We start from the raw sequence: 23,496 nt of genomic DNA on the forward strand, positions 1-23,496 counted from the left end.
GTTGCCTCTCCAACATGCAATTGTAGACTGTTGGGTAATAAAATTGTGGGATAGGTTATGCGCTAATATGTCCCTTTTACGCGCTGATGTTTGGTATGAAAGTGCTATAATATGCTTTGAACGCGCTAGACTGATGTTTGTATGCTCTACAAGGATGCTGACAAGTGCTATCTAGATTCTTACTAGTATGATACTGATCATGTGCTAATTTGAGTGATGAAAGCACTAAGTTTTGGTTTGAATATGCTACTGAATGTTTGAGATGCACTAGGTTGTTGCTCCTATGTGCTAATTGTCCTGATTTTTCCGTTTCAATGTTTTTGTTGAAATGTTGAGAAATGAATTTTGTGCTTTGATGGATGATTTTATGAAAAATGACTTGAAAACATGGCATATAGAAGAGATAACAATTTGTCTATGCTAAACAAATCGTGTATGTTCTTTTGAAGACGTGTTCAAATCCTCGATGTTTTCACTGGTTTGGATTACAAAAAGATAGATCAAGCAGACTCTTTATTCAAGGGTCATTAACAATATCATAGCCCACTAGTCTCGATACTCCATTAGCTCAAACAACCTTGTCACCCCCTAAAGGGCGCCCATTTTTTTGCCTATTGCCAGAAATTAACCCAAAGTGAATTGTTTCACAATTGAGTAGTTATCTTGGGAGATATATGGTGAGTGATCTTGGGGGCAGATTCTTCCCCACCCTTGCACTATGATATTGCCAATTTTTGACAACTAACTCGGTTCAAAGTTTCTAATGCTAAGGTTCGTAATCAGGCTTTTGTTCGGTCTTTAGTGATAAACTTCCTCAGGAGGCTTCCCAACCTTAAGAACAAAGGCTTTACATATAAAGATACTGGGGGAAGACTAATCACTAAGCAAAACCGTTGAAGGAGACTTTCGTCAACCTCCACATTTGATTATAGTGGGTTGGAACACTTGGCGATAAATCCGTTTCCCACTTAGGTCGTTCCCCTCTCATCGGCCATTAATGACGCCCTAAGGGCAACTCGGGAGGGTAGACCTTCTAAAGGTTTTAAGTGCTTGAAGTAAAAGAAAGCATGAAAGATTGGTTTGGTTTTTTGGTCACCTAATTAAGGGGAGATCATATACCTTCCACTTTCGAGACAAGGCAAACAATATTTTTTTTAACTTTCAAGGAAATGATTAGCTAAGATCTATTTGGAGATGTTGCTCCAACAAGCTTGGTGTTCTTTTTACCCCACAAAGCAATTTGTTGTCTAACTAGGAAGTTGAAATCCTAGTCAACAAAAAGTAAAACACGTTTACTTGAAAATGGAAATCGCTTTGCAAAATAAAAAGAAAGATTGATTGCCTTTTACCTTTGCAATAAAATGAAAATTTGTTGTTCTTTTTATAGCCCAAATGAAGTGTTTTCCCTAATCTTGCAAGAAAGTAAATGTGTTTGATTTGTTGTTCTTTTACCTTTCAATGAGATTCCTTTCTAATTCCAAAAGAAAATTTGATTTGTTTTAAGCCCAAGATAAAATGAGGTTCTTTTTAACCAAAGGGAAATGAGTTCTTTCTAATCCCACTTAAAAAGCTAGAAAGAAATCAAATTCCTAAATCTAACTCCTCCAACCAGCAAGAAATGATTAGTAACCTGCAATAAAAGGAAGTTAGTGAAAAAATTACAACTTTAGGCAGGCTTACACAAGCCTAATTTTCTAACTCTGTTACAAACTCTCATTGTTCTCTGTCAGACTTATGCGTTGAACTTCTGCACATATGCACTACAGAATGGTATCAAAGCGCTAAAGGATGACTCCTATGTGTTACTTTGATTCTGGAATGCGCTAAGTTGATACTTCTATGCATAAGAAAGAAACAAAGAAGGTTATGTGCTAAAATGTAGTTCAAAAGCGCTAGAAGATGGGTCCTATGCGCTAAACAGTGTGATGAATGCACTATTGTTTGCTACAGATGCACTAAAATATACTCCAGATGTGCTAAAAGGGTATTCCAACGTGCTTGCAATCATTAGCCTGCACAAAAACTGATGTTATTTATGGGGACGAGCCCCACGATAGGCACCAGAAATGTATGCGGGAAAATGCGGTGACGAAAATGAACAACTTGAATCCAAAAGACCCACATACCAATAAGACTCTTGGTGCAAGTATATGAACTAATTCAATTGGTTCAACTTCCCAAGAGGTGTCCCATTGTTCTCTGTCTCATAGGATCCCTAAAGTCAATGTTTTGCTCTCAGATCATTGAGCAAATGATTTAGGAATGACAACTCCAAGAACGAGTGATATTTGATTTATAAGCATGAATGCATTCTAAGATATATATGATGTTTAGAACTATGATGATTAAACTAGTATGAAGATAATGATATGATAAAAGATTAGCAAATTATCCTAGCATGATATACTATCCTAACATGAATATCTTATGATATTGAAAATATTCCTAAATGTTATGATAATGTTCTAACAAAGAGAGGCTAAAATGTTTAGTAAATTAGACTATAATGTAGATGCATGAAAGATTGTTGATATGAAAATGAGGAATGAGAGCTCTGTTTATAGGGAAAATAGGGCAATGGAGGGTTAAAATTGAATAATCTTAACAAGGGCCTGGGATTGAAAGTTAATCAATCCATGTTTACAATTCTCACCAATGAAATGGTGACAATTGTCAACAAGAGGTTGCTTGAGAGGATATGGAAGAAACATTAAATGCCTGAGAAGACATTAAGGTTACCCTAGGAGGTACGGGTTAAGGTTAGATTACGGTCATCCATTGGATAAAGCTTTTACCCAAGGGGTAAACTCTTATGCAAGGGTTAATAGGATAACCAAGGTTAAAATCATGAATGCTTGATGAGACCCTTGGGTTAGATGAGGGTTAAGTTAGAGACCATGCAAGAAGGTTGAGTTAACCATTAATGGTTAGGAAGACTTTGAGGGTTAGCTTGTTGAAGACATAAAGCCTTTAATGCATTTCAAAGACTTTGGAGGCTTTGAGAAGTGACTTCCCTTTGCTTAGGAATGTGACAATAATTAGGAAATGAATTGGGCTAAATTGGAAGTGATTAGAAGAATTTAGGAGGGGTTTAGGAGGCAAGTGGGAGATGTAGGAAAATGCAAATGGAGGGAAAATGATTTTAGTTGATTTTTATTTAAAATAAAATTGCTTTATTTCAACTAAAATAGGTGCAACTTGCATAAATACAAGTGGGGGGATTTAATAAATAAATTAGATTTATTTATTTGCAAGGATTAATTTAATTAAATGTAAATTTAATTAAAAAGGGAGAAAGGGGAATTAATTAAATAAAGTGATTTATTTAATTAAAGGCTAGAAAAGGTTTAGGTGAATTTAATTAAATAAATTGAGTAATTCATTTAATTAAATAGATGAAAAATGAATAAATTAATTAAATAGAATTTAATTAATAGGAGGAATGGGGTTAAAATAAATATTAAATATTTATTTCGGAAAGTGGTCAGATTTATACGTCTACACACATGTATGAGTAAATCAGTATAGTCTAAGAGATGCATATGTGAGCTACTCACTATGTGTGTGGTGTAGGTTGGAGCTAGCCCTTTTGTGTACTTATGATGCATAAGAGCTATTACCTTATGTATATGTGAATGAGGCAGTTGCCAAATATATTAGATGTGTTATGACCCTCATGTATATGTGTACCTTGAATACTAATGATGGGATACTGTTGAATATGGAACCAACACTTGATGACAATGTGTACAGGTGTTATTGATTATGGGACTAAGTTAATGATGTAACTTAGTTGACAGGTTTGGAGAGGGTCCAAAATCTCATTAAGAGGAGAAGGAGTAAAGTGCACCTGAATGCATACTACAAAGCCTTTGACTTTCCCTGAGTGGATTTGTAGGCTATGTAATTAGGAGTGAACCTTAAAGGCTAATGTTTGGGTCAATGGATGACCCTAATTATGGAAGGCTAATACTTCAATCGTAAGTATATGAATATATTGTGTCAATGAGTTGTTGTCACTATGGTGATTGGAAGAATATTAAATCAACATTTCTAATTGAGATAGACGATGCTTAGTTGATTAAGTTGATAATCGATGTTAAAAAAAAAATTGTGGTGGCCTACGAGAGGATCTTACATTCACTTTGACGAACAATTGTTAGAAGTCTTTTGAAGACTTTAAGCAACCCTTAACAACATCACCTATTATAAGAGGACCAATATAGGAAGAACCATTTCATGTTCATACTGACGCATCCAATCTGGCTATTGGAGTTGTCCTTGGTCAAAAAGGAGAATCTAGGGGAATGCATGGACTCTATTCAACAAGAAAAACCTAAATCCTAGTAAGATAAATTACACTGCAATTGAGAACAATTTTTTATCAATTGTTTATGCCATTGATAAATTTGTTTATGCCATTGATAAATTTTGACACTACACTATTGGTTACAAATTTTGTGTCCATACTAATCATGCAACAATCAGGTATAATCATGAATAAGATTGTAGAAGGAGGATGCATTATTAGATAGTTATTAGTATAGTAAGAATGACATAACTAGTATTGATAAACTAGGAAAGGATAATGTAGTTGTTGATTTTCTATCAAGATTGATTTTGTAGGAGAATAATGAGCCAATGAAAGACACAATTCTATGAGCACTTATTTGGTACTTCTATTTGGTCACCTTGGTTTGCACACCTTGCATATTATTTGGTGACAAAAATATCCTCATTTCAACTCCAAACAAAAGAAGTTGATTTGTGAGAGGTCAAGATTCAAATGGATTGATGGTATGCTGTTTAAAATGTACCTTGACCATGTTTTGAGTAAATGTGTGCATGAAATTAAAGTATATGACATCTTGAGGGCCTATCATTATGAACCTAAGGAAGGTCACTACTTTGCAGTTTGAACATCTCACAGAGTTCTTGGTGCTAGATACTATTGGCCAACACTGTCCAAGGATATTGCTCACTACATAAGGCATTGTGATGAATGCTAACAAATGAGAAGGTCAACCCTTTCCACAAAGATGTCATTTCAACTCCATCTCTCTTTGGAATTGTTTGAAAGTGGGGGATTAACTTTGATGGGCTAATTGATCCACCATCCAAGGGAAATTAGTACATTCTAGTATGATCGAATTATGTTATGAAGTGGGAAAAAGCAAAATCATTACCTGTTACACGTGAAGAAAAATTGGTAGACTTCCTATAAAAGCACATCCTCTAGAGGTTTGGAGAACCATAGACTCTTGTCTCAGATAAGGGGTCTCAATTCAAGTCCATCATGATCTAGGTATTCCTTCAACGTTATCAAGTGACTCATAGAAGATCTTCTACCTACCATCCTCAAGCAAATGGGTAGGTTGAAATTGCAAATTGAGAATTGGAGAACATTCCTACTAAGACAATTTTTGCAAAAAGAACCAATTAGGCAAACAAATTATTAGTAGTGGTGTGGGCTTACAACACAACCTGGAAGACTACGACTAAATTTACTCCCTATGAGTTAGTCTATGGTAAGAAATTAATCCTTCTTATTGAATTTTAATTAAAAACTCTCTGCATAGCTTTGAAAGTACTTATAGGTTTGTTTGAAGCCCAAAAATCCAAAATCATGCAACTAAATCAGTTAGATGAAATGCATGTAGAGGCATTGCATCATACAAAATTGTTCCAAAACCATTTGATGAGATCATTAGAACCATTCAACTTCACATAGAACAATTAAGACTTTTTCTACCTAAAAGCAATTTTGGTTCAACTTTTTCAATTTTCTCCTTATTCTCTCTCGCCATGCATATATTTAAAAGGGGAGTAACAAAGCCCGAAACGTATATGAAATACATCTTATATGCAGATCTAGCAGCTCCTACTTAATTGTTACTGTTTTCCCTTATACTCTAAATAAAAAGGTCTACCTTGGCCGGCAATAGGGTAATTTTCTTCTTTAAAATAAAAATATATTTATCTCATTATGAACCTTCACATCCAGTTTACTTAATAATTTGAATTCAATAGTTTATATAATAACAGTATAGTTGAATTTCACCAAACCAATTTAGTTTTTCTACATTTAGTAGGGGAGAGGGACCAATACGTGATAGGGGTACCAATACATGTTATAGTGCATAGATACTTTTAGACCAATAGTGCTGTCCTAAATGTGTCATGTCAATACTTATCCCCAAAAAAACCAATGATGTGATGCCACATCACCGCATAACTAAACATGACTTAGTGCACACCTATGAGTTTTATGACAATTTGGGACCATTTTGAACACCTTCACAAAAATGCATGCTGATGTGGCATCATATTTGACCATATGGACTTGAAATTTTGTTTTTGAGTAGGGGATTTGACAAGTAAGCTGCTACGTAAAATTTTATATTTTTTTAAATGTCCATATATGATTTTCAAAAGCGTGAAGTTAGGGTGAGCATGTGCTGGCTCCTCTACCCTATTTCCATCATTCATCATTATGTGATATTATTTTGTGGGAATCAATCTAAGTCGAACGATATCGAGTTAAACTTCATACAAATAATTTTTAAAGGTTCCTCTTCATTTTTAATCGATTGTAACTACTGATACCCATGTTAACCCGTTATGTACTTCATTTATCTGGGCAGTGGATGCATTTGGAGAAATCAAGATTATTAATATGATAATAAAGATTTGCGTTCAAATCATCATCTTGGCGAAGCAATGCCATGAAAGAAATGATGGGGCTATTATAAGTGAATTTGCATATTCTATACATGGATATGTTGTTAATCATTATAAATTATATTTGGCAGAAACTGGCACTTGGCATCATAGTTAAAAAACATGTTCAATTCGCTCAGTTATGTAAACTTAACAGTCATAAAAAGATGTGAATAGAACTCTGGTAAAATTTGATTTTAAATCTTACCTTAAAATGTCTCCAAGAACATGGGCAATGCTTTTTGAAATGCTCAAATGAAAAACATATGCAATAATGCCTAATTCATTTATATTAATGTCATTACAGCTCTGCTGCTGAATGGACTGAAGATTGCATCACAGTTGATACTAGTTTCTTACAGCATTCTGGCAGCAAATTTGTGTCAACGTTCACATAACACATACAAATCTGTTACAAAAAATAGAAGAACCAATTGAATGACTCTCAAGAAATTATTGTCCACGCATGCCGCCCAAAGCCTTGATTCAACTAAATTTCTATTTAGGCATTTGCTATCCTCAATGGACATTAGCTAATAGAAATCTACCATAATATCATCCTGCCACTAACGGCTGATGAAATGTAATACAATATTATCAAACTTATTGCTGATGGGAAATCTCTGCGCATGCAGAAGCCTCTGTATTTGAGATGACAGTCAAAGTGATCTTGCCTCATGGTTTGACATCCAAACTTCTTTATTAGTTTCAAAAGTGGGTTTGAATCCTTTTAAAAATATTTTTGAACGCCTTCATTAACTATATTTCTTAACTTAAATATTTACCATTCATACTCTATACAAATACAACTACTGATGAAATATAAAACATAATATCATCAAATTCATAATGATCAGAAATCTTGCATAACCAAAGTCCTCTGAATTAAAAATACGATTCAATTAGAATGACACTCACATTCAATATAAAGTGCTCCTGATCCTTGCTTCTCCACAGCTAACTGTAGGAAGGATGCTATTGTAGTCTTCAGTCCCATCTGTGGCCTGTCTCAAGCTGGAATGTCGAGCTTTCCAGTCTGTTATCCAAACATCCTAACTTTTTAACTATGTTTGGGCGATTTTGGGGTTTTTTTTAACAACTATGCATATAATCCATCCATCTTATGGTTTGAATGCTTTATAGAATAAATAAACAAAAACTAAGACACATTAGAAGTTAGTAGCATGGATATCTTATAAAATTCATCTTTGCAAGAACATACTGTATTAGCATGTGCATCCACTTCGCAGATGCTTAGTTCTACAGGAATACAAATGAGTACAATAAAATTCCTGAATGCAGATTGGTGGTCCGTGCGAACAGAGTTGAACTCTATGATAACCAAACCTGACATGTAGACATAATCGATGTGCTCAACTGTACAAAGTAGAACCAACACCTTCCTACACACCAAAAATAAAACAATTCTGCCATCTAATAACATTTGCGTACCTTTCTGTACCTTTGCCTGGTCGAACTAATTGGGGTGAGTCGAACTCATTAAGGAATAAACCCCTATCCTCTGATATCTCAACACAAAATGCAGGAAATGATGGACGTGCCTAACTGAGTGAAATATAAAACTAGAGCTTCATTATGATTCGGTATCATTCATCAAATATAACAATAATGTTTGCCCACAATCCAGTACTACAGTTAGACAGTTCTATTTAAGTGTTTTTTTATATATAAAGGCATAAATTTGAGGTCTATTTACTGGCAGCTGCTAATGGTTCCTCAACGAATCCATCAATTAAGCAACTATAACTGATAATCCCCACCCGAGACTAGTGATATTTCAAATGGTTACTTCAACAAAAAGCTCTCTCCACCTAGGACAATTATGATTTTCTTACTTGCAAAATACAATTGCATTGTTCAAAGGCTATTTGATCTCTGTAATTTGCATGATAAGAAAAAAATAAATCAAAATACAGCTATTCATTTGAAAACACTACAGTCGCAGATCCCTTAAACATCATATTTGATTTCTACTAGTCCATTCTTGCCTTGAAGTACCTAACAAAACAAGTTGTCAATGTGATGATTGATCACAATAATCTTACAAAATAAGCTAATACCAATGAAACAACAGCATCAGCTCAATCTTCTCTCTGCACAGTGATTGTCTTATTTCATTGGTCTGTACTTTGGCAAAATCTTTTCTGATTTAGACATAAACAAGGTTGCTATAATAATATATACTTTTTGATACATCATGATGTCCGTGACCAGAGTTGTAAAGTCTTGTTCCCCCATGATGTATAAACGGTTAACACTATACTGGAGAATGCATGCAACGATTTTTTTTACTCAGATATAATCAAGGTGATCATAGAATCAGCTTATGCTTCCATGTACAAGGTATTGCCATTGTATTTATTGTGCCATTCCAGCATTTAAGTTGGAAGACATACAACACTGTCTTCTGTGAATACTGAATATTGACCACTGTCTGTATACTATTACAATATCATACCCAAATTTTCCATAACAAATCGATTCCTTAAACATGAATTAAATTATGAATAAGAGGAAAAAGAATTGTACAAAAATTAACATATCTAAAACCCAAACAAGTATATTCTTTGGAATCATGGTTGCAGTGCATTGGGAACTCTGTCATGATAAAACTAAAAGCAACCTTCCCTCCAACTCTCAACTTTCAAAACACGGCTTTTAATTTTCTACAATATCTTGCTGGTCACCATTTGCGTTCATCACTTACAATCACGTTTATATTACAGGGCTACTAAAAAATCAATATTGAGAAGTTATGATATATTGGGTGGCAATGCTTTCTCAAACATAGCAATGGGTAATTCCAGGAATGTAAAGTGAATATTCTGCAGTCAACATTGTCAGCATGCACTTCAAAGAGATATTCTCCATCCAATTCATAGCAAATTGATCAAATTGCTCATATAGGGCAACTCCACCAGCCAGAAGTGCTGAGGATTTAGTGCATGCTTTTCCAGCCACCCACACACGAATATTAAGAATCCTTTAAAGCTTTCTTGCTTCTATAAAGCAAAAGAACCTCCTGAAAAATATAGTGTGTAATTTAACCAACATCAAATGAGACTGCCTACAACCTACTGTTGTTCAGTACATGCTACTCTTATTCATAGCCATCCATTTATACAAAGTTAGCCAATGTTGCAGCTGTTCTTAACAATCAAATATACATCCCTATCTAACAAAATTCTGGTCCACTGAAACAATTAGAATTCAGAGGAGGTTGTACAAAATTGTAGGTGATAGATAAAAACTTCATGCACTAACCTAACTGCTAGGAGCTTTGATATCAGCTTTATCCAACATTAAGAGAAAGGCAATATTTGACTCAAATAAGCTCTACTGCCTGCTTGCTTGCTTCAGCAGCTAAAGTGGTCTTGTTCATTGAGAAAAGCCTGTGGTTACTAGAACCACCTATAGTGGCATAGAGGAAAGCTTCACTAGAGTCATCTGGAATAGCTGCGTGGAGAACATCCTTTGTAGGTTTTGAATAAACCTCTCCAGGCCCAGATGAACACTCGGGAGAATGTGGATATAGTGACTTTCCTTTGTTTTTGGCCTCGTTACATGCTGGGTCTAAAGGTAAAGCATCAGCAGTAACCTTGGAATCGCTGTGCTCATCAAGTCCCGATGATCCATCAAAAGATAGAGATGTTTTTGTTTTTTGCCCCAAGTCCAGATCAGTTAATGTCGGCCATGTGGTGGGTATCAGTTGTGGCTCTTGTCTTCCATCAAGGTGCAATGCTAACTGCAAAACCATGTCTCAGTAAAATTTACATAGCATTTTCTCTCATATTGCAAATAAAATACAAAAAGCGGTTGCACTGCTACAATTGTGAATGGGAAATGACCCACCTCATACTTCAAATGCTCATTTCTATCTCGCAAGTCCTGATAGGTTTTCAAAAGCTTCTGTTCCTCCTGTTCCATAATACAGCTCATAAGAAATGTGCCCTTTAACCAAAAACCTTATGCCCATATTGATGGCATATTCCAAACTAAAACAGATCCCACAGAACACAAAAAGAGGGGGCTTAGAAAATGATTAGAAGCAAGTCTGTTGAGAAAAAGTTGAAGTCCCAACCTCTTTCAGTCTGTCCCTTTCTGACAATAGAGTGTTGACTGACTCCCTCAGTTCATTGTGATTCTGAATTTGGCATTAGCCCAAAATCAGTGACACAAGCAAAATATCAATAACTTCCATATCCAACCACACTCATCTAAACATACTCAGATGCACAGAACCACAGAAAACACATTATAGACTAGAAGCCAAGTTCCACTTGGTAAAAAACAAAAAACAAATTAATATAATATTAACAATATTCAGTGTTATGAAAAACTATCAATAATTTCCATACGCTCATGTACATACTTGCATCAGAGGATTACAGATAATCTAGTAAGCCCAAGATTCCCAGATCTAACTTGAGCAAAGCAATATAAATACCAGTAGTACTCCAAAATCAGAGATATAAGCAAAAAAAAAACCAATAGTATCAATACATACCCACGCCCATCCATTTACTCATATCCACACTGTCGGTGCTGTAAATGAATTATAGATGACTAGAAACTAGATCCAATTTGTTAAAAACAGTATGAATACAAACACAACCTTAAAATCAGTGAAACTTGCACTCCAAGAAAGAGTCAAGACCTTTAAATCCCATCAGCACCCCCATTGATGGACACACACCCACATGCAGAAAACTAAAACAAATCTGACAAGGACAAGAAACCAGTTCCGCTAGTCCGAACCAATGTACCAATACTACTCCATAACCAATGATACAACCTAAATACCAATAATTTCACCATGCACAGACATTCATGGCTACATGCACAAAACTATAGCCTGGCTACGAAGGACTAGAAACCAGTTCCAATTAATGAAAAACAAAAGGAATACAAACATTACCCAAAATCAGAGATAACAGGAAAATAGGAATAACTTCGATATATACCCAAATTCATGTAAATATATCCTCCTGCACAAAATTATGTAAAAGCTACTTAGGACTAAAAACAGATTCCATCTGAAAAGCAATACATTACATACCTTTTTCTTGGGAGCTCTTCTGGAGGGTGCAGTCCTCACCCTTCCACTCTGCACTTCAAACATAAATATTCCTCAGACCCATCTCTTAAATTCCAAATGAACTGGACTAATCTTGTCCTTGCATTTCAAATAAGATACAAATAAATTACAACACTAACAATAACCCGTATGCCATCCAGAACAATTACAGAAACCCAACAAATTAAGGTACTCAGACGAAAAATTAAAGACCAACCCACTCCTTAAATTTCAACAAAAAAGATGTAAAATACAAACTGACAATGACCCATATGCAATCAAGAACAAATACAGAAATCCCACACAAGTAAAGTTATAAAAAAGCAGATAATCAAATATTTGAAACTTCAAAGAGAAATTGAAAGGAAAAATGCAAAACCGACAATCATAATCCAGAACACATCAAGCGCTAACAAATAAACAAAAAACAACATACTAATTCACTCAGAATTATATTTAGGAAAAATGTAATATGCAAACTGACAATGACCCACATGCAATCCAGCAGTAACACAGAAACCCAACAAATTGAACAAAAAACCCAATCCTCTGACCTGTGGCAGTGATAATGGAGGATGTGGACTGGCTTGTCCATTATATTCGTCCGTTTCACTCCATGATAGTGAGAGTGGAGTAAAAGGGCTGCTCTTAATAGTTAATAATTTAGAGGTACCGCCTCCAGCAATCTGGGATCTTCTCCTTTTAGCACCCCATTTGATAAAAGCATTCTCTCCACAATGGCACAAGGTTAGCAGGGTCTCTGCTGCATCCAATTCTTCAACCGTAAACTGTGCATGAATCTTCTTTCTACGCTTTCTTATGAACTCCGAGGAAGCCATTTCTACGATAGCTTCTGAACACCATATGAGTACCAAATAAGAAAATGCAGTGAAGATGAAGAATGGCAGATAGATATATGGGTTTTTCTTTTCTTTTTTCCTCCTCCCCTGAATTTAATTCTCTTCTTCCTTCTCTGTGCAACAGAATGATGTGCGCTGAAAAAACAAAATCCATAGGAAGTGGACTGCTTATTAAGCTAATGCCACGTGGATTCTTAATTTTCTTTCGCATGGAATTTTAGGGTTGCAATCATTTGTTTGGGGAGGGGGGTCGTATACTTGTAAAATAGATTAGATGTGGTTGTTGCCCAGAGTGGATTGAAAACCTATGACAAAATCAGAACATTGTTACTATTTTTATTACTTTTAAGGGACACCTTGTAATCTATTTACGCTCAAATGTTTTCTCATCTTTGAGGCTGTAATAAAATGTGTATGCTTAATTAAACAATTGAAGTAATTAATCAATAATTGATTTATATAGAGAAGTTTTAAATGTCAAATTAAGCACAAAAATTAAATTAAATGAATTTAGATTTAATATCTAGTTGGATTTTGAAGATGGGAAAAGGAGTGTCGATGATGTTTCTAAATGATTCGTAATGATGTAGAATCTTAGGGCTCGTTTAGATGATTGTCTCAAAATTTGCAAAATAATGATGTTTAGCTCCAATTCAAATATGCACCTATGAAACTAATATAAAAATAGGGGGGGAAAGTATTATAATTTTAACAAAATAAAAAGATATAAATACTACTATCTTTTTAAATGTTTAATCAAGGTTAAAATCATAAGTAGATTACTGATCTGTGGTAAATAAACCTATTGTAATCTAAATTGATCAAACAAATGGTTGGGAAATGGAGAATTAAAATGAAAATACAATAGAAAATTGAAACAGAAAACATGTATATGGCAAAATACAGGTTTGACACTTGATCTAGGCTATATAAAACTATAATTACCTATAACGAAAAAAAAAAACTTTAACCAATAAAAAAAATAAAACTTTAGGATGGGTATTCTTTAAAAGTAGTGTGGTTGATTCCACTAAGGGGATGTTGGTGGTCATTAGGAGCACACATGGTTTTGTATCAAAAGTTGTTAAAATTTATGTTGAAGTGTTGTCTTCAATTATAGTTGTTTCCACTTGCAAACTATTTAGTAACCTCTTGAATGTGCAATATATCAAATCTAAACTACGTAGACATAAAAAATTGTTAGTGTTGTAGAGAGATTACCTCAATTAGTCTCCATGTGGGTATATTCGAACTTGATCCACAAAATAAAGTTATAGAAAAAAGAAAGTATGTTTGTTTAAAACTAAGTGAAAGTATTGTTGGTGTATTCACATGTAAATGCATACCGTATGGGAAATCTCAAACAAAGGTGTTGTGTTTAAGTGTTGGATTTGTAGATGCAGAGGGGAAAAAGTGAACTGCTCCAAAAGGCAAATGATAACCTCTCAAGGACTCCCTAATCCTCCTCTCCACTCGGGATAAGTACAAATTGTAAAAGTTGTCAAGTACTAGTATATAAAATGTTTTGATTATAGGACTTGAGAGAAAAAGTCACAGAGATCTTCTAGTGACCTCCACAAGCTCTCTATCTAGGATGCACATGTGGGATGTGGATGACAAAGTGACGTGTTGGCATCTTGTATGGACATAGTACAGATACATCACCAAAATATTCAATAGCTACTTGATATAGGTTTTAACTATTTGATATGATAAAACAGTGAATAGAAGGCAATAACTAGCTAAAATGGAATATCAGAAATGCAAAGAAGAATTAAAGAGAAGCTCACAAGTGTCCAATGAATGAATCCTCTAGAAAGCATGATTCTTCTCCAACACACCTGCACAAAAGATAAAAATTTGAAAAATGTTGGGGCCGTGTTTAAGAGGTCTTCCACAGTCAAACCCTCGTTTTGGTGTTTCCACCTCCATGGGCAACCAATATATATTGATAGATAAACTAATAAAAGATATAAAAAGATAAGCAATATAAATAGTATGTTAATGGAGATGACAAAAAATGCAACAAAGAAGAGGGAATAAACTCCCCTTCTACATTAGAAACGTGAAAGCCTGTCGAAGTGAAGATGAGCACAAGACCCTTGAACACACGAAGTTGTGGTAATGGTGATGGTGTGACGAATAGATATGAAAATGATGCAAGAAAACAAGTGATATGTCTATGAAAGCATGAGAGATCATGTCGAGAGCTTCAAGAGTTGTCAAAGATCAATTAAAGAAACTAGAGAGACAAACTGAAGCAAAATAAGAAAAATAAAGGACCTAGGAAGGAATCCTGACATCAGTTGATGCAGAAGGACATGCTACACTATAAAAAATAATAGGTAAAATGCTCCAATAGCCACCTTTGGATTGCATTTTTGTAGGACATTAGTGCGGCGTGTAGACGTCTCTGCGATACACAAATGTCCCCAAGTTAGATAGTCAACAAATTTGGGAAAAAGGACAAAAAGTGATGACAAGGCAAGCCAAGAAAGCAAGCAAATGGAAGCCACAGGATATCTCTAGGTTAGCTTAAAGTGGAGGCATTTATGTGACGATGACGTTACATTTTGCCTCCACTTTAGTGAGTATATTATAAGAGATATGCGATCTAACGTAAAGAGAAAAAGTTGAGAAAATTTTACTAAGATATGAAGGGGAAACAGAATCCTCTATTTGTGTAGAGTTGCCCCTAGGGAAGAGATTTGAACCTTCATGAGATGTTTCTATTGTTAAGATATAGCCCTCGTGAATCTAACTGATGGTAAATCGGTTATTATCTAGAGAGTGATATATTAACAAAGCATACAGTTTGGAAATTAAACATAAACAAACTAATTGTTATGAACGGTTGCCTCCATAGGGACATGTCCATACATGGCAACTGCCACGTATGGACATGCCCCTACGTAGGCAACCTTTCCTCTTGTATTTAAACCAGATTCAATGATGGAGACGATCAATAACTCACGACAATCAGTCTTCCAGAATCGCTGTCATTATTCTTCGATCCATATTTCACAACATGGTATCAGAGCCAACATATTAAGAGAATAAATTAGACAGCCATATTACTCATAAGCATTTATCAGAAGTAAATAACAAATCAACGCAGAGGCTATATACGCAGAGGATATATCCGACTAAGAAAATATTCAAAATGTCAAGTAATATGAGAGTGGAAGATAGACTCAAAGGAGCCTCCAACTTCGTTTCCTGGAAGATATGAATCATTGCCATTCTTGAAGAACTAGAATTAGAGTCTTACATAGAAGAAAATCTAGACATGCCAAATGATGAACCAGAGAAATCTACTTGGAAAAGGCGTAATAATAAAGCAAAGAAAATAATTATTGACTCAGTCAAAGATCATATTCTTCCATCTATAGCCAGACTGCCTAAAGCATATGAAGTATTTAAAACCATTAAAAATACATATGAAGTTAACAATGTGAGCAGAATGTTAACCTTGAAACAACAACTTTTAAACATAAAGATGAATAAAGATGATACAATATCTACATAATTTTCAAGCATATCTGAAGTAAAAGACCAATTACAAACTATTGGAAATGAGGTAGATGATCAAGAAATCTTTCTCATAGCCCTAAGAGGATTACCAATTTCATGGGAATCCTACATTCAATGTATTAGCAGAACACCCCCCTTACCCAAATTTGAACAACTTAAGAGTGAGTGCATTCAAGAGGAATCTCGACTAATCTCAAGAGGATTAGGGACAAATAAAGAAGGAGAAATCCAAGCACTTAATACAAATACCTTCAACAAAAATAAAAAGTTCTCCAAATGGAAGAGAGGAAATAAAAACCATCAGAAAAGAGATATGTCTAAAATTTAGTGTTACAAATGCGACAAATATGGGCACACTCACAGGAATTGTCCAAAAAGGAAGAAAACACAAGCTACTCTAGCCGAAGTCAAAGGAGAAACCTCACTTTTCTTCTTAGCCCTATCAAGTGAAATAAATACAAATAAAAACACTTGGATCGTAGACAGTGGAGCATCAAGGCATGTAACTAGATTCAGAAATCAGTTTGAAACACTTAATGGGCACTCAAGTGAAGAGGTTACTATTGGAGATAACTCCACATATCCTGTGAAAGGAATTGGGACTTGTACTATCAAACTAAGAAATGAAGTATCTCTACAATCAAAGGATGTTCTATTTGTACCTAGAATAAAAAGAAATCTAGTCTCAATCTCAGGCCTAGCTGATCAAGGATATCAGGTTACCTTCAATGAAGATAAAGTTCTACTCTGGCCTAAAAATACAAATATCAAAAATGCCATAATAGTAGGTTCAAGAGATGGTAGCCTATACAAACTATGCAGTGATCAAAAGGAAGCACTAAATCTTGAAGTTTCAAATAATAATGAATTATGGCACAAAAGATTAGGACACCTAAGATATAGTGCTCTATCCAACATAAAGAAGATTACTTCAGGACTGCCCCAACTAAAATCTGAACACACAGGCATTTGCAAAGGATGTGCCTTGGGAAAGAATGTGAAAGTTTTTTTTCCCTCAAGTGAGCACAAATCAAAAGTTATTTTAGAACTAATTCACTCAGACCTATCCGGTCCCATGTCAACACCATCCCTAACTGGATCCTTATACTACATAATCTTTGTTGACGACTACTCTCGAAAAACATGGATATATTTTCTAAAGTGCAAAGACTCAAATGAAGTACTATCTAAGTTCAAAGAATTCAAGGCACTAGTAGAAAACCAGTCAGGGAAGAAAATTAAGGTGTTAAGATCCGACAATGGGGCAGAATATACATCTGACAACTTCAAAGACTTTTGTAATTCTGTTGGGATTAAGAGGGAGTATACTGTACCATATAATCAATAGAATGGAGTAGTACAAAGAAAGAATAGAACCATAATTGAAGCAACAAAAGCCATGATGCATGACCAAAACTTACACACTTCATTTTGGGCAGAAGCTTCAAATACAATAGTCTACATTCAAAACAGATGTCCGCACTCAGTTCTAGAAAACATAACTCCTGAAGAAGCTTTTACAGGGAACAAACCAGACTTAAGTCATTAAAGGATATTTGGTTGTCTCATATATATACATGTTCCTAAAGAAAAGAGGACAAAACTAGAACCATCCGAAAAAAGAGGTATCGTCATTGGCTATAGTGAAAATACTAAAGGATATCACATTTACATTCCAGGGAAAAAATCTGTTGAGATAAGTAGAGATGTAAAGTTTGAAGAAAATACTACACTCAAAGAACCTGAGGATGATAACATTACTAAAGAAGAAGAAGATCACATAACTGAGATTGAGAGGGAGAATATCATACAAAATTCCAAACCTTCAGACATTGAGAGGGAGGACATCATAAGAGCTTCTGAACCTCTTGTTGATGAAAATATTGAAACAATCAATAACAAGAAAAGACCTCTATGAGCAAGGAAAATGATTGAAGAGAATAATGTAGAACCAAATGAAATTTCCAAAGAAAATAAGAGAACAAGAACTCTAAAATGTTATGCTGCACTTCTAACCGAACTCACAAATTCTAAACCAACAAATGTCAGAGAAGCCTTATCAAAACAGGCTTGGAAAAATGCTATGGTTGAAGAATATCAATCTATACTAAAGAATGATGTTTGGGATATAGTGCCTAGACCAAAAGACAAATCAGTTGTCTCATCCAAGTGGTTATTCAAGATCAAATATGCATCTGATGGCAGTATTGAAAAACATAAAGCTCGCTTTGTGGCCAGGGGATTCTCTCAAAAAGCAGGAATTGATTATGAAGAGACATTTGCCCCAGTTGCCCGGTATACGTCAGTAAGAACAATCATTGCAATTGTAGCATCCAAAGGATGGAAAATTCACCAAATGGACGTAAAGACTGCCTTCCTAAATGGTTCAATTGAAGAAGAAGTATATATAGAACAACCAGAAGGATTCACCATACGTTATAAAAATTGCTATGTTTGTAAACTAAAGAAAGCTCTCTATGGGTTAAAACAAGCACCTAGGGCCTGGTATGCAAGGATAGACAACTATCTCTCCAAACTAGGGTATTCCAAGAACCTAGAAGATCCCAACATCTACTTCAAGGCTTCAAATGGCAATATGATTATATTGGTCCTTTACGTGGATGATCTTTTGATAACAGGAGAGGATAATCTCATTGAGAAATGTAAGCAAGCTCTAGCAGCAAAATTCGATATGAAGGATCTAGGGCTTCTACATTATTTTATGGGATTAGAAGTATGGCAGAAGAAAAACTACATCTTCCTAAATCAAGGAAAGTACACCACAGATATTCTAACTAGATTTGGGATGATGGAGTGTAAGACATTAGCTGCACCAATGGAAACTAATTTGCACAAGCTGAAAATTGAAGCAGAAGATTCAGAACCTACAGATCCCACACTCTACAGACAAATCGTTGGTTCACTCATGTATTTGGTAAATACTCGTCCTGATATCTGCTATGCTACAAATGTATTAAGCCACTTCATGTGTGAACCTAAGAAGATACATCTAATGGTTGCTAAACACATTCTAAGATATTTACGAGGAACAATCGAACTTGGCTTAAAGTATGAAAATGTTGAGATTCAACTTGAAGGATATTCTGATTTTGATTGGGTTGGAAGTACCACTGACCGGAAAAGTACTACAGGGTGTTGCTTTAGTCTTGGTTCTGCTATGATATCTTGGTTCAGCATAAAACAATCAGCAGTTGCACAAAGCTCCATCGAAGCAGAATATATGGTAGCCTCCATGGGAGCTCGTGAAGCGGTATGGCTAAGAAAGTTATTATTTGGATTATTTGGAAAAACTTTGAATTCAACAATAATTCACTGTGATAATCGGAGTTGTATCAACCTCTCAGTAAATCCAGTTTTTCACAATCGATCCAAACATATTGAGATCCCTTATCACTACATAAGAGATATGGTAGATCGAAACGTCATAAAACTAGTGTACATCAGTACTGAAGAACAAAATGTTGATATCTTCACCAAGCCACTTGCAAGATTGAAGATAGAATACTTTAGAAGTAAACTTGGTATGACTAGATTATAATTGAGATTATTAGGATGAAATTCCTACCATGTGTAATTTGTTCATGAATAAATAAATAAAATGTATATTGCAATATTCTAACTGTGTTCAAGAAGATGATGATCTTCTTATGTTTAAGGTTACTATTTCAAGGTGACGATCTTGACAATAGTTGTCAAGATTGACTACATTAAGTTGTTGTCCCAAACTGTGCCGGATATCTTGATCCTAAAGTATGTGATCATCTCATGATTGACTTCTTAAGTGATTGTCCCAGACTGAGCCAGATATCATGATATTGAGTTTATTGTCATGACAAGACTATATTAAATGTTGTCCCGAATTGTGTCGGAAGTCATGACAGAATATGCTCCCAAGAAAATTACTTAGATCCACTCCTGCTGAGAGGGAGTGTTAAGATATAGCCCTCGTGAATCTAACTGATGGTAAATCGGTTATTATCTGGAGAGTGATATATTAATAGAGCATACAGTTTGGAAATTAAACATAAACAAACTAATTGTTATGAACGGTTGCCTCCGTAGGGACATGTCCATATGTGGCAACTGCCACGTATGGACATGTCCCTACATAGGCAACCTTTCCTCTTGTATTTAAACTGGATTCAATGATGGAGACGAGAAATAATTCACGGCAATCAGTCTTCCAGAATCGATGTCATTATTCTTCAATCCATATTTCACAACATCTATGTTGTTCCATCACAAACATGCTAGCTTCAGACAAACCTGTTAGACAAAAAGAAAAAAATCATACAAAAATGATACGATTAGACATAGAGATCACAAAGATAGTGATCACTCAGATCAAATATGGTATGGGTAGCAAGTTGTGTTATACTAGATAGCCATATGATAGGGTGGCATGTGATTGTTACAAACAACATTGTAGGACAACCACATAAGCGACTAAAGATTTATTAGATAATGGATTGGCCCTCACAAAGGAAACAACTAAGACAATAAAGATCAATTAAGATTGGGGTTTGACCCCCACAAAGGCAACATATAAAAGATACGATAAAAGATTTATGATAAATATGACGTTGATATAGATATGATATGAATGTAGATATGCAGATACGATTTTCTTCACTTATAATTATATGTGTTGCACAAAGAGAACACAAGTCATTCTAAGGAGAAGAGATGTTGTATCACATCAATATAATGAGATGTTTTCGTGGAATGCCACCTTGCAATAGATGACACATGATACCCACAACATCAACAAAGATATAAAGGGACAAGGAGATCCGATTATTCAGAATCAAAAGTGTTAGCAACAATGCAGCAAACTGAGAGGGAGGGGAAATTAGTTTGCCCAAAAACTTATTACAACTTAAACCACAAATCAGATCTAATAATTAACAATTTAAAGTATGAAACAACACCACATCAATAACACATATAATACCAATATTTTTAATGTGGAAAACCCAATTAAGGGAAAACCCATAGTGGGATTCAAACCCACAATATTAATATACTTTGTTATAAGTATAAAAATATTACATAAGGGGAATGCACATGCATTCAGGCACACAACCTATAGCTCACTACTCAATTACAAGAAACCCAGAAGGGATACAACCCTTAGGGAATGATTGCTGCCTTACAGGAAGTCTCACTGACTTACAAAGGCATTTAGCCAACAATCCAGATTACATGAGCTATGAAAATAACATCTCCATATGCCTGGGTACAGTTCCAGTTAAGCTCACTGTCAAATCTTCTGCGACACACTTCTTTTCATAACTTCACACAACTTTCCTACTATTGAATGATTGATACAATATTCACACATAGCATGATACCTCACAATGATTATTACATTCATTTATACAAGTCATCAACCTATATTTCAAGGTTGGCTAAACCCTCAACACAAATAACAAAGTAATAATCTCACACGCTACAACAATATGTATGCAGACCAAAACAATGTCGATTAAGACATAGTTTGGGCCTAAACAACCACCACAAATATGAAACACCTCCAAGAATTACGCCTTGATCATCCACAACATGCTATCACATTGCCTGCAAGGGGTTCTCCTTCTAATGTTTATAATTTGAATGCATTATCTCCTAAGATTTTTGATACTTGATAGGGCCTGACCATATAGGTGCGAATTTTTTGAAAGTTCCTTTCCCTTCTTGCGATTTTTCATGATATAACGCAAGGTCCACTAAATAAAATGTTGTTATCCTTGCTCGTTCATCAAACCATCTTTTCACTGTAGCCTGATGCTTATTCATACACTCAGTGGTTCTATCCCTTTTCTCATCTAAGTTTAACAATTGCATTAACCTAGCTTCTTCTCTATTTTCAAACCCCAAATATTATTGGATAAATTTTAACATGGGTATCTTTAAGTTTGTGAGTACTACTGGATCTAAGCCATAAACAAGGTGGTATGGGGAATTTCCCAGACTACTCTTAACTCTAGTCCTGTCAGCCCACAATGCATACTTTCATACGACATGCCACCCTCTTGGGTTTTTATTTAACAACTTTCTAATGACATCTATCATATTTTTATTAGTAGATTCTGCTAAACCATTTCCCTGAGGATAATAATTTGAAGAAAAATTTAAAATGATTCCTAATTCGAATGCCCAATCAGAAAATTTCAAAGATGTGAAAGTCGGGCCAATGTCACATACAAGAAAATTTGGGAGTCTCCAAAACACGTAATGATGTTGTCTTCTAGGAACTGGATGAAAACGTCCATGGTGCAATTCCTAAATGTTGCCACTTCAGACCACCTTGTGCAATAATCTATTAAGGTTAGGATATATCTATGTCCCTCTAATGACGAAGGATTTATCATTCTAATAAAATCCACTCCCCATTGTGCGAATGGTCACACTTCAATTACAGATTGCAATGGTTGTGTTGAATATCTTCTTTCATCAGCATGGACCTGACACTTGTGTGACAATGTTGTATGTGTTGGTATATGTTTTTGAAGATAGTAGGCCAATAATATCCAGCTCTAAGTACTGCATGGGTTGTAGCCAGATTCCTTCCATGTCCTATACTGAATTCATTGTGAAATTCATGAAGGATCTTATCAGACTCTTCTTTACTTACACATCTTAAGTAACTCCCGCATGCTCTCTACGAAACAAATTGCCATTTTTTATCATATAATTCTGAGTCTTGACTTTCAGCGCTTTGCGCTGTGACTTATTCAAATGTTCGGGGCAATGTCCTGTTACTAGGAAGTGCATCAAATTTTTATACCAATTGTCTTGGTTTTTGTCACTTAGCACATATTGTTGACTTATCAGTTGCAAATTTGTCTGCGCAATTGCTTGAACCAAAGATTGTCATCTAACCAACTTCATCGGGTCAATATTTATATCAAATTTTTATATGATAGTGATCCATTTGGCTCACCTTTCTCCTATCTCATTCTGCATTAGAAGGGTTTTTACAGATGCATTGGGCACAATTGCTATCACTTTACTCAGTGAATGTCGCATAACACGAAGAACATCATCGGACAAGGAAAATCTTCAATAATGCACACAATAATCAATGCGAACCACCAATACGCATAAAACATGATCTATAAACATTCACAAGCAACGTGAATTGCACCACAACAACTCGGATTAATAGAATCATCATCATCTCTCTACCGGAGCTCAAGAACATCATCATAACTGACTATCAACCTGAAAGATTCTCTTATGGATTTCTAAATCATGAAC

General features: G+C 35.1%; 1 protein-coding gene across 2 annotated transcripts; it reads right to left on the reverse strand.

Moving 5' to 3' along the window:
• Window positions 1-9,226: 9,226 nt before the first annotated feature.
• LOC131054708 (uncharacterized) lies at window positions 9,227-12,896 on the reverse strand. Of its 2 annotated transcripts, XM_057989267.2 has the most exons (5): window positions 12,373-12,893; window positions 11,801-11,848; window positions 10,823-10,885; window positions 10,594-10,659; window positions 9,227-10,486 (listed from the first exon to the last, which is right to left on the reverse strand). In XM_057989267.2, the coding sequence occupies exons 1-5, from the start codon at window positions 12,655-12,657 to the stop codon at window positions 10,067-10,069; spliced, it is 882 nt and encodes a 293-aa protein (XP_057845250.2). In that variant the 5' UTR covers window positions 12,658-12,893; the 3' UTR covers window positions 9,227-10,066. The 2 variants fall into 2 exon arrangements, with proteins under 2 accessions (XP_057845250.2, XP_057845251.2); XM_057989268.2 differs by lacking the exon at window positions 10,823-10,885 and having other exon boundaries at window positions 12,373-12,896.
• Between the last annotated feature and the right edge of the window lie 10,600 nt (window positions 12,897-23,496).

This window comes from Cryptomeria japonica, chromosome 5 (genome assembly GCF_030272615.1).
Source record: "Cryptomeria japonica chromosome 5, Sugi_1.0, whole genome shotgun sequence".
In the NCBI taxonomy this organism is placed as follows: domain Eukaryota; kingdom Viridiplantae; phylum Streptophyta; class Pinopsida; order Cupressales; family Cupressaceae; genus Cryptomeria; species Cryptomeria japonica.